The 14,172-nt window shown below is 34.0% G+C and overlaps 2 protein-coding genes across 2 annotated transcripts in view; both read right to left on the reverse strand.

Annotated features, from left to right (window-relative positions):
- The window catches only part of LOC149789247 (muscle calcium channel subunit alpha-1-like), a 335,403-nt gene extending 332,776 nt beyond the window's left edge, over positions 1-2,627 (reverse strand). The window contains exon 1 of the mRNA XM_089975421.1: positions 2,528-2,627. The gene's annotated coding sequence lies outside the window, so the exon portion shown is untranslated. The remainder of the gene's footprint in view (positions 1-2,527) is intronic.
- Positions 1-14,172, reverse strand: part of LOC149789249 (uncharacterized) — a 34,061-nt gene that overhangs the window by 430 nt on the left and 19,459 nt on the right. Inside the window, exon 2 of the mRNA XM_089973598.1 lies at positions 5,580-6,076. Coding sequence (XP_089829724.1) covers positions 5,580-6,076 — 497 coding nt within the window. The remainder of the gene's footprint in view (positions 1-5,579; positions 6,077-14,172) is intronic.

Below are 14,172 nucleotides of genomic sequence, written 5' to 3' on the forward strand. Positions count from 1 at the left end.
ACTAATAGAAACAATATGCAGTTGCAGATAGGCATCTTTTTGTTGAAACTTAAAGCTCTTCAAAGGATGTTTCTGTGAAAAATTATTTAGATTTTGTTGAGTGGTTTTTAGAAAATTATGTATAAGGGTTTCTATATTTTTTTCTAACAGCTGTTATATTTTATGGCATATAGTTATCATTTGCAGTCTTTCCAGCAACCCTCTGTGAAAAAGTAGGAATAATGAAAAGCTCTTTTTTTCCAAATAGTAGGGAAAAATTTAAGTAAAATAAGGATATTTTATAACGAAATACAGCATGACATTAACGAAAATTACTAAGAAAAAATCTTACTTGATAAAACCTCAAATGAGAAGGCATGCTTATATTCACATTAACAGGTTACTGCATTTGTATGGGAAAATATGAACGAGTTTTTCAGATGATATACTGCATGACCTTGGGAGTGCAGTATATCCATCCGACAAAATGAATTCATATTTTCCCACAGAAATGCAGTAACCTTTCTGTTATATGCTCATTTTCTTATTCTACCATAGACTTAATTATATAAACAAAAATAAATTTTAAGAAACAAAGTAAACGAATTTATGCTGTATTTCAAACTAAATACACAAGCGCAGATTCATCAGTACACAAGAACAGCAATATTAATGCTCACATAACTCTGCCCAGATAAATTTGAACTTAGTCACGCACTAAACAGTACTTTGGAAAGAAAACTGTTTGCGTCTACTTAAAATTGAAATTTAGAATTATATTGTGACAAATGTGCATTGCAACAATTAATCCAGTTGGTCTGGAATGAATAGATTTTAGTATTTTTGTTGATTCTACGAAATTTTGTGATTATGTACTGGATTTATCAGTGCCAATTCTACATGAAGTACATCTAATTTCAGCAGCGGAGCAAGTGTGTTTTTGTTCTGTCATTGAATGTTTGAAATCATAATGTGCAAAAAATATGAATTCTTTCAATTGCAATTATCAAAAACAAATGCTATGGAATATAATGTTCATTTCATTTTGAGTGCAGTAAGGAGGGTGTAATCGCACTTGAAATGTAGTTTTAATTATAATTTCGAAATGTGTGATCAAGCTTTAGAACCCATGACATGGCTCATGGTAATATGGATTTGCAGAACTAAGAAAGTACATTTTGTAGAAATTCAGGATACAAAACTTAAGTATATTTTGTGCCATTCTTATTACCAACTAAAAACAGTTTATGCCTTGTCACTTGCATGTTATTTGTAGGGACCCTGTCTGGCATTTATCACTAGCCTAAATCTGTAACATTGTATCAAAAAAGTTAATGCTGAATGTTGCAAAGCATCTGATATGTGGCAGTCCACGAAACATCTGCTTTAGTTCATTCAGAAACAAATTTAATCAACCAAAATGTAAAGGGTCTACTATGCAAGTGTACATGATTTGTTTACAAAGTAGTTCCTAATAAACTACTGGGCACAAGCGAGTGCAATATGAAATGAACACAAGTGCAATATCACAAAATACTGCACGATTCTGACAATGTTGTTGTTCTTGTGGGGTTTAATGCCATTTTTCTGCACATGATAGGCTATGCATGGCAGCCAGTATTATTGGTGGAGGAAGAACCTGGGAAAACCTCAGGAAGAACCACCATCCCACAAGAAACTACTGACAAGCTTTCTCACAGATTCTGACAATGTAAAGTTAACATAGAAACAAATGAGCATATAATAAAGTAGCTTACTTGTCAGTCCAGGTTGTCTCTATTCTCTTAAACACCCAGTCAAACCATCACAAAATGATATCGAAATTTGCTTTGAAACATACTTTCATGCAGTGTGTAAATAAGTGTCAACATAAAATATTTAAAAGCTGGGACAGTATTTTTTGGAAGTAGTAGGAAAAGCAAGGAATCTAAAAGAAAAGTATGAAAGAGTAGACTGCACAAAAGTTTTGGTAAAATGTGCCGAGCAGTTTCTCACAAAAAGTCATTGAAAGTTGCTTCCTCTTTCAGACTTATCTGAGAACAGATTAGTGTTATTTGTATTAATCTTTAAGGTCTACATGCCATGATTTTTCATATCAAATTCTGTAATGTTTTTTTTTTTACATTACATTTTGACTGATTTCCTATTTTTCATAACACTTACCCTATTCTGAATGCTGATCTACAACTTATTTATGCCAAGATGCTTTTTGACCAATTTAGTTAAATTCTGCAGTGTGGAGTCTGAAAAGCTGTTGAAAGAAAGGCGGCCGTATTGGATTATGGTCCTACATCCAATGAAAAAAATTGGTAGGCCTCAGTAATAGTATGTTTCCTGAAAAATCATGTGCAAATTGGTCACAAAGTATCTGAGAGGAATCTTTAAATAACTGTAATCAGAAGATGAATGATGGATGATGGATGAAAAACCATAATAAAAGCTCACTCAGCCTTCTAGCCAGGTAAGCTAAAACAAAAAAAGAATAACAGAACACCATGAGAATTCTTGTGAAAGGAACAATGCCACAGCATAAAGTAAATGTACTTACCAAAGCTGCATTGATTTTGTTGGAATCAGACTCAGGATACGGAGTGTATATTGCTAACGCTATACAGTTGGCAAAGATGGTCACCAGAATAAGAAACTCGAATGGTGTAAGATTGCGTTAAAGAATATAATCAATCCATAATGTAGATCTATTTATTTTGCATCATCTTTGGGTAGTGTCTCTTTAAAACAGTTTCAAAATACTAAACTTACTATGGTCTCAACAACAAAAATGGGCAAGGTATGAATAAATAAAAGTAAATCATTTCAGTATGCTCTAGTGCAGGGGTGGGCAAACTACGGCCTGCGGGCCGCCAAGGGTTTTCATGCGGCCTAGGAACAAGTCATCATTCGCACTGACTCTGTTTATGTTACTCTGTTTATCAAATTAGTGTGCTTCTTTTGAAGTTTAAGTTTTCAAATATTAACAACATATTAACAACTTAAAATTAATCATGATGTTATTTAGAAAAACCTTTTGTTTTTGTTATTTCAAATATTAATTATTTTACTTAATGAACTATGTGGCCCGTGACAAGGTGTAAATTTGTGTATACGGCACTTGCACTGGAAAGTTTGCACACCTCTGCTCTAGTACATTTATGGGTTTATCCATTTTTAACCATGGGTAAAGATAAATGTAAATCAAAATTTGAACATTTTAATTTGATGATGATCCAAGATTAAAATTCTGTTTTTTTTAAAAAGTCATTGTTTAAAGATTTACTGTTTATAGTAGTGGTGTTCATATTTGATGATGAATCAGCATCACTTATAGAAACATGTACAGCCTTGATAAAAAGTATTTTCTTTCAAATCTGGTAAGCAGCTTTAAAGAAGAAGACGCTCAAAAGTTTTTATGTCCTTAGCAAAAGAGGCCATATATGATGGTGTGTTCAGCATTATTTGTACAAATAAGAAAGGTTTACATGATATGATGCTTTGTAGATCTCTATTCATTAAAAACTAACAATTAATAAACATTTTACAGCTTGCCCAATAAAAATTATTTGTACAAAAGCATATGGTATATTTATAAGTTGGAACCTCTTAATGACAAATAATATATGTTAACCAGAATCTAAGTAACGTCTCTCTGTTTACAACTGCAATGGGAAAACACTCATTGAAAAATATATTTAATATCTATGGACATATCCCCCTACCATGCCTGAACCTAAGGTATTTATATTTCATTTTACAATGTGTTATAAATATAATTTACATTGTGTAGAATCTTAAACCTATTCTTACCACACCAAGAGAGGAGCTGAATGATTTCCAAATTTAAAATACTGAACATATTAGGATTTTAAATAACATCATGCACAAAACTGCAGTAGTGCAGAAATACACTGTCAGTACTGTCCAAGATGGAGATGTCTTCTTATGGCATAGCAGCTTTTGCAAGGCAGTTTGTCCATGGACAAGCAAATTGTGGCCCATAGCTTAAAATAGCAGTAGTCCATTTTGTCTGAGCAGGGTTCCCCCCACCCCCCGTTTCATTCATACTTACAAGTGTGTACCAAATGAGTTCATTCTTTGATGTTTACACTGCAAATTAGGGTTGACACCAGTTGCAGCTTCTTTGATTAAAGCCAGTAAGGGCAGATGGTATGTGTTGCATCACAATGGGTTTCACTGGCTGGAGAAGTGAGTTTCCCAGAGGAACCTGTTGTTTTAAACCAATTGGTGAACTTCTAACCATTATTATAATTACACTGCCTGGAAATTATGATTATATAGCTGGTTTTACTGCAATGTATCAAGATGATTCTTGTCTTATAAAACTAGGGACAAATGGTTGAAAGTTAATCGAAAAGACAACAAAACAGGCCCAAACTAAATAGACCAGGTCAGAGAATATAACAGAAAAGAAAACAAGAGTTTAAAAAGATTACTGATTGCAGAAGATCCCTTGGTTTCAGACAAATGAAGATCAAATGATAGCACCTTGCAATGATTTTATGATACCCCTCAACTGCAGACAAAACCAACTGATTCTTTGCAGGACACGCTGTTAATACATCACCAATGTGTAAAGTACAATATCTTTGCTGCTGATAATGACATTCAAAGCTTCCTTAAGCTTGCAAGTCCAAACATATGGGACAGATATTAGAATGATGCTGAAAATCCAGTCTCAATTTCAAATAACCAACTGTGTGGCCACATTCTCTAAAAGAACTTGCTGTATATGAAAATGATGTTAGTTCCCTTTATGCTTTTCTTGAAAAAGTGTTGTCCTGATAATAGACTATCTAAAGGTGTGATACTGTCTATGCAAAACTTAGACCATCCATCTGCAGTTTATCTCAGCTAGTTCAATCTAAACAAAAAACAGTTTATGTATGCGAAGACCCTTGGAGAATCGCTCTTCCCACTTTCATTTTCCACAGCTGAGTGTGAATGGTTATTTTCTTCAATGAACCACACTAAAAGTCCTCTATGCAAAAGGCTCAGACAAATCTAATTAGTCAGATGACTGTCGCCAATAGACCTAGTTTAAATGACTTGAGCCAACAGAAACTGCAATTCACTGATTAAACAAAGACCCCAGGAACATGGCATCTCATCCACAAAGCTAAGCAGCCAAGTTTTTAGAGTGAACCACAACTTAGTACATGCCAGTCTCAGTTTGACCTAGTTATCTAAACTCTTCAGGATGTCTTTGACAAAACTGGGGAGAATAAGGCCAATACAAAAGTGAAATAGGCCAAAGTTTCTGATCAGTGAACTATTCAGTAGTCAGTGTGGACTGAAACCATATATGACAGTTAAAATTTTCATTAGTAACTTTGTTTGTTTGTTTTTGCTGGCAACACACTAAATTACCATGAGAAAACAACAAATTTCTTCAAGGTCTGCATAACCTGTATTGTTTTCTCATTTCTTAGTTTAAAATCTAAATATACCTTTTATGACATGCTTTAAGTGGTACAATTAATTTAAAGTAAAATGTTCAACAATTAAGTCATCCTCTATTCGTAACTATGACAAAGTATGTACAAGGTTGGGTTTTTTTTATAGACAGGTAATTCCTTTTCCTTTACTTGTCCATTGACAACTGCATACAGACAAAATTTCTGCACCCTGTGGTCTTTTGAGTAAATTTGTAGAAAAAAAGGATATTTCCATTCTGTGACTCTTATGCACGATTTTCGTAAAGGATTATTCAGGTTCAGACAGAAAAGAGCCCGCACTGGTCGCACATTTTGATTCTGATGCTTGCGATTTTGTCTTTTACGAGTCATCGTTGCCGCTCCTTGAGCAGCAGCTATTGCTTGTGTCCACCCCAGGCTGAGAGGTTTAGTGTCTGCAGGGGGACCTTGTGGTGAAGTAAGTGTAGTTGCTGGTAGTTGAGGCTGTGAAGGCTTTGAAGGCTGTTGCCCTGGAAATTGCTGATTGCTAGGGTAATGAGCTCCTCCCCCTGGACCAGGACCTGGGCCAAGTCTCTGACCCCCAGGCTCCAAGGGTTTTTTGGATGGTGTAAAACTCCTAGCCGATGGGCGCTGATCAGCCGGACTAAAATTCCTCTCATTATTCCTGCCTGAAAATGACAAAAATAAGAAATCAAAAATAAAATAAACATTACTAGTACACTCTTGTACAGTAAAACCTGTCTTGAGAAACCACTGTTATGAGAGTTCACCTGTCTCAACTTAATAATTATACAGTGCAATGACCTGTCATAATAAACCACCCGCCTTGAGTAACTATAATATTTTGGTATAAGGACTAGTCTTTAAAGACAGGATTGCATTGTAATAGTAAGTTATCTTTTCCTATTTGAAAGCACAATCCTTGTATTTGCCATTGAGTCACAATGGTAGGAAAGTATATATACAATGTATTAAAAATCCAATCCAACTTGAAATATTCTTATTCTATGTACACTTTAGCTTGCTTGTCACATAAGAAATCTACAGACACTTAAGGTAAAGTACATGACCAAAGCATATGAAACTTTCAAATGAGTGAAAGCTGCATCTGATTGGTTGCTTGATCTGACAGAACAGCCAGATGTAGCCATGAAATTAGAAATGGCAACAGAAGTAGGGTTGAGTTAAACCATGTGTATTTACAAGTTGTCAAACACTGGATATTCAGTAGATATTACTGAATGGAACCTTCAATCTAGAGTAATGCAAACACTGCCACAAATAATGGCAAGTGTCTAAACTGAACATTGATGAATTGTGTATAATTTTTTAATGAATAGGTGTGATCAGACCAAAACTGTCCATCTGTACCAGTACAGGTTTGGGGATAATTTACTGCACTACATTTAACCTACAGACTGCATAGACCCAAATCTGCCATCACATAATACACTGGTTAGGAGTAATCAGTAGAATAAACAACACAGACCCTGATCTGCAGCCGCCTAATGCTATGACAGATCAGGATCTTTGTTGTTTGCAGTTTGATGCGACTTATAAATGAGTATATATGGTATTAGAGTGCCAAAAATAGTTATTTCTTGTTCTACTGTAGTTAGCCATGACTTTGATACATGCAGGTAAATAATATATCTTTGTATATACCTTTCAAAAACTTTCCTGATAACTTTAATTATTTCTTCTTGTATAGCAGCTGGCTATGATAGATGGCTTAACTCTTGTCTGTTCTTAATTTTCTTATGTTACTTGTTTAGGCTTGAATAAACAGTAACACAAGAAAGAGTGAAAACAACAAGCTTTGAAAAATATACAATTTATTTCCCTTGAAAAATTCTGCAGAAATGAACAAATATGAACTTACGGTTTTACAGAATCAAATCCAAAAATAATCCAAGAATAAAATTTTAGTAGTACTAATAACAAAATGTTTTACTGATTTCACATTCGAATCCTGACAAGGAATTCAAGATGGAAGACGATGATATAAGCTGCAATCTGTAGTGGTGAAGTCTACAGCTCCTTGTAGAAACAAGAATTATCACTCTGGTTTCTGATAGCTGAGTAATTATTTTATAAAAAAACTGCCTTTGTTCCACAATATTACATGAGCACATGTATTTTCCAGAAAAATAACAGAATTAATCATTTTGAATCCAAGTAATTTGAAATAACTCCAAAACAAGTAATCTGAAATAACTCCAAACAGCACAACATACAACTAACAGTTTAAAGGTCCAACTTCTACTGAGATTAATTCTCCAAAACATGGGTTATATCGTCTTTCTAAAACATAAACAAGGAGTCATGTGATCATCTTCTGGAAGGTTACAGAAACAAGTACTTGTTACAGATCACGTTTACCCAGTGTGACCATGACAAAATAATACATTTTAAAAAATTTGTTTACATCTTAAAAACTTTAGCTCAACTTGGCTTTACAGTAGAAACTGTTTACCATTAGCTGCTAAAGCCAATGAAACAAAGAAAACCATTAATGGCTGGGATAATGTGTTTAAAAATTAATAACAAGTTCCCTTTAGCAGCCAAACATTTAGCTTTTAAACATTTATTTTGAAATTTATAGCCATTTCAGTACATGCAAAATTTACATGATAGGGTTTTGTAGTTTATATGTGCAATTTTGAATTATTGAGCTTTGTCAGAGAGCATTTAACAATACTTTTGCATTAATACTAAGGATGGTTGCACTACAATGGCTGCACTGTACAATTAGGAAATGGTTTTCAACACTAAAGTTTGGAGAAAATGGCCATTCAGAAGCCACAATTCTATTAAATTATGATGTGGAATGCTAGAAATCAAGCATTAAATGTTATGTCAAAATAAAAGTCCATAATAACTTTGAATTAAATGCAATATTACTTGGTAAAAATGTGGTGCAGAAACCAAAGAAAGCCAATCAGGGACAATGATGATGTCATACACTGACTCTTTAATATAATGATATACTAATGCTAAGAAAATGAGATAATCTTGCTTGCTTCGTCAGTTTTACTTCCTTAATTTTGTAGTCTTCATTGTACTTTCATAGTTTCCTTGAACACTATAATAAAACTTTTATCATGTTTTCAAGTAATACATAAAAACATTGTCTTGTTAACCTCAAATGAGATGCACCAGGAAATTTTTCACTTCAGATACAGTTCTCTCATTTAACTTTAGAGTACACTCATTTCTGGGTGTACTTTTTCCATAGGGTAGATATCCTCTGGAAAAGGATAGAATACCTTGGAAATACAGGGAAAACCCTAGGAAACCCAACAACCTTGACAAAAAGTTCCAGGATTTTCTAGGGTTAAATGGACATTTTGCAGAAAGTATCCTGGAAACCTTAGATGTTGTCCATATAGATAATAAATACTTGATTTATGAGGCACAATCAGAATTTAGAAAGTACTACTCATGGGAAACAGAAATTACCAAATTAACAGATCTTTGGCTACAAAAAATGGATAATGGTTCTATAACTGGGATTGCTGTTACACCCTAATCAATCAGGCTTTGGACAGAAACATCCAATCCAGAAAGAAAGCAAGGGAAATTTAGGTGGCAAGTTAAAACTATTACCTATGAAAGACCTAATCTGTTTGAGAAAAGCCAAATTAATGTACAGGATATCCAATAATAGTGCTCCTGAATATTTACAATCACTATCCCAGTATAGGCTACCTGGCAATAGTCGCCACCTGTGATCCATGTCTACCAAACAGTATAAAATTCCCAAACCAAATGAGGAATTATTTTTCTAAAACATTTCCAATACTCTGGAACTTTGCTCTGGAATAGTATTCCAGTTGAGATTAAACATTCCCACTCCATTTCCTTCTTCCAAACACAATATATCCAGCGGCTTCAGAGATGCAGCTAAAATAAATAAATCCCTTTGTATGAGGGCCTCAAGGTAGATTAGTTCTTAGATAATTGTGTTACCCTCTTTAAACAGTCATTATTTATTTTTTATTTTTTTCAATTTAGAAAAAATTCCAATACTCTGGTACAGTGATGTGCAACAAGCTTCCACTAATGTAAAATCTTCTGAAAATATTACCGTAGTTAAAAAGATATCATGAGTTATGTATTTCTAATAGCTAATGGAATTTAGTATTTTAATACTGAACACATTAAAATGAACAGTAATTACTTTTATCATATACAATAAAACCTGTCTTGAGAGACCACTGCTATGAGAGACCGCCTGTCTTGAGAGACCAGGTTCTCCATGTACAGATTTAGAGATTATATAATGTTATAACCTGTTATGAGAGACCACCTGTCATGAGAGACCATTATGTTTTGGCAGAAGGGGTGGTCTTTCAAGACAGGTTCCACTGTATAATGCATATATCATTATACTCTTCTTAAGAGGGCCTCAGGGGAGAATAGTCCTTGACTAAATGAGTCACCCTTTTTAACTATAATAATAATAATAATAATAATAATAATAATAATATTATTAATACTCCTACTGATATGGGATTATATAGGTAACTTATAAGTTACTTATATACATGTGATCCTATCCGTGGTAGGGAAAAAATACCATTTTAACCTGCTGTCTATTTCCCATACATGTACTATTAACACATTAACCCCTAGCGATGACTTTATGGGACAGGAGGTAGTAGCCTACTGCCGAGCTCTGTAGCGTCATCATCATGCATGATACACTAAAGTGGATGGTATTACAGAAAGGTAGACAGACGCAGCTCTACAATGATACCAAATAATCTGGAATATCTAGTTGCAATACAAAATACAGATAGGAAAACCTCATTTTTTGGACCAGACTTTTTTAAAATCAAAATTCGCCCGTGGTTGGAATCTTATTTTGTGTCTGGATTTTAGACTTTTTGGTCTCAGATCTAAGGTAAACCGGTATGAACTGCAAACAGACAGATGAGCCTTTGCAAAAAGTAGGATACGATGGGCATTTGGATTAAAGAGTGGTCTCCATACAAAAATAATGGCTCCATTTAGCCCCCCCCCCCCCAAAAAAAAACTTTTACCTTTCTGCTCATGCGCGAGTCAAATGTCAAATAGCCAACAAAAAACTGTTTCTAACACAACTAGGCAGTATGTTATTGAAAGATGACTGGGGATTTGGTGTTTTCAAGTCTATTCAGAAATAGCTTTCAAAATGTGTTTCCTACTCAATTTTCATGCAAAAATGACAAAAAGCTCCAGGGGTTAATGTGCTAAACGACCATCCATAACCAGTCGACTGGGGACTGGAAATGTTCCACCTCTACAACTGGTGTGATGATGAGTGGCAGATCAACTGTTCAACAACAGCTGACATGTGTACACAATAATATCCTGTTGTTGGAATATGGGAAGTTTAAGGCCCAAAACAGAATATCTTTTGAGATGTTACAAGAAGTCCAGAAATGGTCATGTATCCCAAGCTTTAGATGAAAATCAGCCAACCAATGCCAGCAGGAAGATGGAGAGACTGACCATAATACATTATTTTGATACACACACTTGAGTAAGTATTTTGATATTTTAAGGCATCTTTATTTATTTTATTGTTTAAGATGTTTTAAAAGGAATATTTATGGGCAGCTCTTGTGATATGTTTAATTCATGGCATAATGCAGAATGTGTGCTTTCTCAAAGTTTAACAGTGCATGGATATCAGTTTTAAGTGGGTGCAGGCAAGTAGCAATGGTCCTGAGTTTGCATTGTGTGTTTCCAAGATATGCATCTTTTGTATTTCATGTACATATAAAGTTTAATTCTAAGATAGAATGTATCAGTTAAGAGTATATTACAAGATAACTGATTTTAAAGTTAGGATAAATTATTCAAAAAAGCATAAATACATCACATATTTTTCATTTTTATTTAAAGTCTAAACCATCTAATGTTTTTTTCTTCTTCTTCAAATTTACAGTGGTGAAACCAGTCAAAGGCTTTTGTATCTGAGCCATGAAGAAAAAGAAGTCATTGAGGATAAGACTCTAAAATACATCTTAACACATTAACCCGTAGTGGAGACTTAACAGGGCAGGAGGTAGTAGCCTACTGGCGAGCTCTGTAGCATCATGGTCATGCAAGATACACTTAAGTGGGTGGTATTATAGAAAGGTAGACAGATGTAGCTCTACAATGATACCAAATAAGCTAGAATATCTAGTTGTACTACAAAATACAGATAAAAAAACTCATTTTTTGGACCCGACTTTTTTCTACCCAAAATATGTCCATGGTTGGAATCCGAGCTTGTGTCCGGATTTTAGACTTTTTGGTTTCAGATCTAAGGCAAACCGTTATGAACTGCAAACAGACAGATGAGCCTGCCTTTGCAAAAACTAAGATAAGATGGGCAATTGGAATAAAGAGTGATCTCCATAATAAAATAATGGCTCCGTTTAGCAAATAAAAATTTAAAAAAATAAATAATAAATTTTAAAAAATCCAACTTTTACCCTTTTGCTCATGCGCAAGTCAAATAGCCAATGAAAAACAATGTTTCTAACACAACAAGGCAGTATGTTATTGAAAGATGACCAGGGATTTGGTGTTTTCGAGTCTAGTCAGAAATAGCTTTCAAAATGTGTTTCCTACTCAATTTTCAGGCGAAAATGATAAAAAGCTCCAGGGGTTAATGAGTTAAGTCAGGAACGCCCTCCATGGAGTGAACATAATTTGGAGGACTTTTGGACAGCAGTCAGCAATCTTTCAAACCCAGAAACAGGAAAACGAAGCAAGAAGTTGTTTGTAGGTTAAGCATAGTTGTCCTGTAATTACAACATTCTAATGCTGATACAGATAGGCATCATCCACTAAACTACCTCGGTGAATATCACCAATGGTCAAAAGACAGTAATTCTTAGGAAGGAAACTAAAAATGCTATTGAATGTTATTAAAATATCTTTGCTGTGATCTATTACTTGACTATAGACTTACCTGTATTAATTAATTATCTAACATCAGAATCTAAATGCAATTTATGTTCAAAATTTGCAGTTTTATTATACTATGAAGAGACTATGTTATGGCAAAAAAATGCTCTTTATTTTGTTTTCAATCTCCTTGAAGAATGTAAAGTTATGCCAATAAAAAAATCTACTGGTTTCGAAACCAATCTACTGATAAAAAAATTTAAATCTACTATTTTGAAATACAGGTTCTGTCACATGTATACGTATATTTTGGCATATATAATGAAGTCAGTAAAATGTTAGTCTGTATAAAAACAAGTATGCATAAGTGAAAACATTATTGATTCAGAACTTGAATACATGTCATTTAATAGCCGGTGTAAGCCTTCATCAGTTGAGTGTAAGTGAACCATTATCTGACTAACAACAGTTCACTGCAAAATAATCTAAAGTCCATGGTTTCACGAATAACACAATCCAAGTTCAACAATGGTGCCATTATGATTTTATCACCACAATTTGTACCTTCCCTCCAGTTTTGTCCATTTCAATTAGTCATATCAACAACAACACAGACACAGAAACATACACACACACAATTTCATCATGTTTTATTTAAAATACTGTAAGACTGAAGAAACAAAATTACAATAAAACTTCCAACTTTGAATAAAGCAACATGTTTGTATGTATGTGCTTCTGTGTGCATGTGTATGCATGAGGTACAAATTGGGACATACATGAGCATACACAACCACACATTGTAGGCATATCTTGTAAACAACAACTCTTGCAGTAACTAACGATACATTATGTTCGATAATTTCATTTTTAAAACTATTGCTTGGCACCAAACAATCAACTGTGTATATTCAAATAAAACCAGAAATTAATGTATTGTTGAACAATGAAAATTTATTTGACATTAAAAAGATGTTTCAGCAGCAAAAAATTTCGCCCCAAAAGACTTCTGCAGGAAATGCAGTCAAATTTTAGATTTGGTCATGCTTCAGTTTCCACAATTTAAACCACTGGCAGTCTACTTCAGTGGAATTTTGTAATGCCTGTTTTCACCCTATAGTGATTTTGTTTTGTTTACTCTCTGTGCTTTCCAGCAGTATACAGTATAGGCAAATATTATAGGGTTTACATGCTCCCCCCCCCCAACACACACACACACAATTCAGGAAAAGCTAAAAATTCATGTGAACTGTACTGTATGTACATTTGCTGGACAAAGATATTAACATTCTATAAAAGGTATATACAATATAATCTAAGCTAAAAATATGAAATCCTTACTACATGACAATAGTCTCCTTCAACTTTGCTGACAAAACTACTGACCAAAAAAAATCAATTTGTTATAATAGGCTTAGTAATGGCTACCACTAGTTTAATGCTAACTATCTAAGACTCCACAATGACCAAGCCAATTCTCTATGCTCCTATGTTCTACGAAAACAAGAAGCAAAACTCACTAACAATAACATATCTCCTTCACTCAGTGCCAACTATCTAAGACTCCACACTGGCCAGACCAATTCTCTATGCTCCTATGTTCTACATAAAGAAGCAAAACTTGCTAACAATAACTTATCTCCTTCACTCAAGGCCAGACAGACTCAAGAGTTGAGAACGGTGATCAAATGGTACTTAAATATAACTTTAAACAAGAACTTGATTATCAAATAACGATTAGAGAAAGCAAATTGCATATTAAATAGATCTATTGGAATTCTGAAATGGTTCATCCTTCACTCCAATCAATGCAAACAAAAATCTTGTATAGTACTCTCAGTCTTCCCTATATTAGTTATTCTTCTGATGTTTG

This window comes from Sinohyriopsis cumingii, chromosome 11 (assembly GCF_028554795.1).
Source record: "Sinohyriopsis cumingii isolate HCF-2022 chromosome 11, ASM2855479v2, whole genome shotgun sequence".
Taxonomy (NCBI): domain Eukaryota; kingdom Metazoa; phylum Mollusca; class Bivalvia; order Unionida; family Unionidae; genus Sinohyriopsis; species Sinohyriopsis cumingii.